The sequence below is a fragment of the Nansenia antarctica genome, assembly GCF_963989245.1.
Source record: "Nansenia antarctica genome assembly, chromosome: 20".
Lineage (NCBI taxonomy): Eukaryota > Metazoa > Chordata > Actinopteri > Argentiniformes > Microstomatidae > Nansenia > Nansenia antarctica.
This window is the reverse complement of record NC_137693.1, coordinates 30,553-32,500: the sequence shown is the minus strand read 5'-3', so window position 1 is coordinate 32,500 and position 1,948 is coordinate 30,553. Positions and strand designations below refer to the sequence as shown.

At 44.3% G+C, this 1,948-nt stretch overlaps 1 protein-coding gene across 1 annotated transcript in view; it reads left to right on the top strand.

The window, feature by feature from the left end:
* The window catches only part of tcerg1b (transcription elongation regulator 1b (CA150)), a gene marked incomplete at its 5' end in the record, with an annotated part of 30,398 nt that extends 28,450 nt beyond the window's left edge, over nucleotides 1-1,948 (top strand). Inside the window, one exon of the mRNA XM_080549698.1 lies at nucleotides 1,635-1,948. Coding sequence (XP_080405824.1) covers nucleotides 1,635-1,836 — 202 coding nt within the window. The 3' untranslated portion in view covers nucleotides 1,837-1,948. The remainder of the gene's footprint in view (nucleotides 1-1,634) is intronic.

The following is a 1,948-nucleotide window of genomic DNA, read 5'->3' as shown; positions in this document are numbered from 1 at the left end:
GGTTGGTTGGTTAGGTGGTTGGTTAGTTAGTTAGGTGGTTGGTTAATTAGTTAAATAGGTGGTTGGTTAGGTGGTTAGTTAGTTAGGTGGTTGGTTGGTTAGGTGGTTGGTTGGTTAGTTAGGTTGTTTGGTTGGTTGATTAGTTAGTTAGGTTGGTTAGGTGGTTGGTTAGTTAGGTGGTTGGTTAGGTGGTTAGTTAGTTAGGTGGTTGGTTAGTTAGTAACTTAGGTTGGTTGGTTAGGTGGTTGGTTGGTAAGTTAGGTTGGTTAGTTAGGTGGTTAGTTAGGTTGGTTAGTTAGGTTGGTTAGGTGGTTGGTTAGGTGGTTGGTTGGTTAGTTAGTTAGGTTGGTTAGTTAGGTTGGTTAGGTTGGTTGGTTAGGTGGTTGGTTGGTTAGTTAGGTAGTTAGTTAGGTGGTTAGTTTGGTTGGTTGGTTAGTTAGGTAGTTAGTTAGTTAGGTTGTTTAGTTAGGTGGTTAGTTAGGTAGTTAGTTAGGTTGGTTAGTTAGTTAGGTTGGTTAGTTAGGTAGTTAGTTAGTTAGGTTGGTTAGGTGGTTGGTTGGTTAGTTAGGTAGTTAGTTAGTTAGATGGTTAGTTAGGTGGTTAGTTAGGTTGGTTGGTTAGTTAGTTAGGTGGTTAGTTAGGTAGTTAGTTAGGTGGTTAGTTAGGTTGTTAGTTAGTTAGGTGGTTAGGTTGGTTAGTTAGTTAGGTTGGTTAGTTAGTTAGTTAGGTGGTTGGTTAGTTAGTTAGTTAGGTGGTTAGTTAGGTGGTTAGTTAGGTTGGTTAGTTATAGGGGTGTAACGGATCACGGATAATCCGTGATCCGTTCGGATCGCCCTCCACGGTTCGGAACGCATGTGTACCGCGGATCAATAGCAAAATCGTTTTTTTTTTTTTTTTTTTTTTTTTTTTTCTAACACCAGGGGAGCCACCCCTCCTCAATTTCGTTGTTTGGTACCTGTACTGTAGCAATGACAATAAAGACCATTCATTCATTCAAATGTAACCGGTAGAAAAACAATCATGTGCGCTTTATTCTCACTCTCTGCATGTGTACTGAGTTGACAACAACATTCATTCACTCATCTCTGTCCCAATTATATCACGTCATATCACCCGCTAAGCAGCCTGGGTGATTGTGTTAACACACAAAAAAAGTACTCTGTTACTTTGCAGCAGTGATGTTATATATATGTTGTTATATATATATGTTGTTATATATAGATGTTATATATATATATGTGATATATATATATATATATATATATCAGTTTTGACATCTTGAATGTTGTTTTTTTGTTTCACACATTGAAAGTGGTGTTTTTACAGAATTCAAGGAAAATGTTGTTTTTATTTAAAAATATATATGTTTTGTGTTGATCCGAAAAATGATCCGATCCGTGACTCAAAATCCGTGACACGATCCGATCCGTGAGTTAGGTGATCCGTTACACCCCTAGTTAGTTAGTTAGGTGGTTGGTTGGTTAGTTAGTTAGTTAGTTAGTTAGGTGGTTGGTTAGGTGGTTAGTTAGGTAGTTAGTCAGGTTGGTTGGTAGGTTAGTTTCCTGGGGAGATCCCTGTTCCCTGTTGAGCTGTAGGCTTTAACCCCTCTCTGTCCCCCCCTCCCGGCCCCCCAGGTCCAGGAAGTTGATCCAGGAGTCGGACCAGCACCTGAAGGACGTGGAGAAGGTTCTGCAGAACGACAAGCGCTACCTGGTCCTGGACTGCGTGCCGGAGGAGCGGCGGAAGCTCATCATGTTCTACATCGAGGACCTGGACAGGCGGGGGCCGCCGCCCCCCCCCACCGCCTCCGAGCCCACCCGCCGCTCCACCAAGTGAGCAGGCAGACACACCGCCCCCCCCCCCCCCCCACACCCTCCCCTCCCCCCGCCGCCGCCGCCGCCAGAAGAGCCAGCCGCCCCCCCCATCCCTCCACCCCCCCCCTGACGCA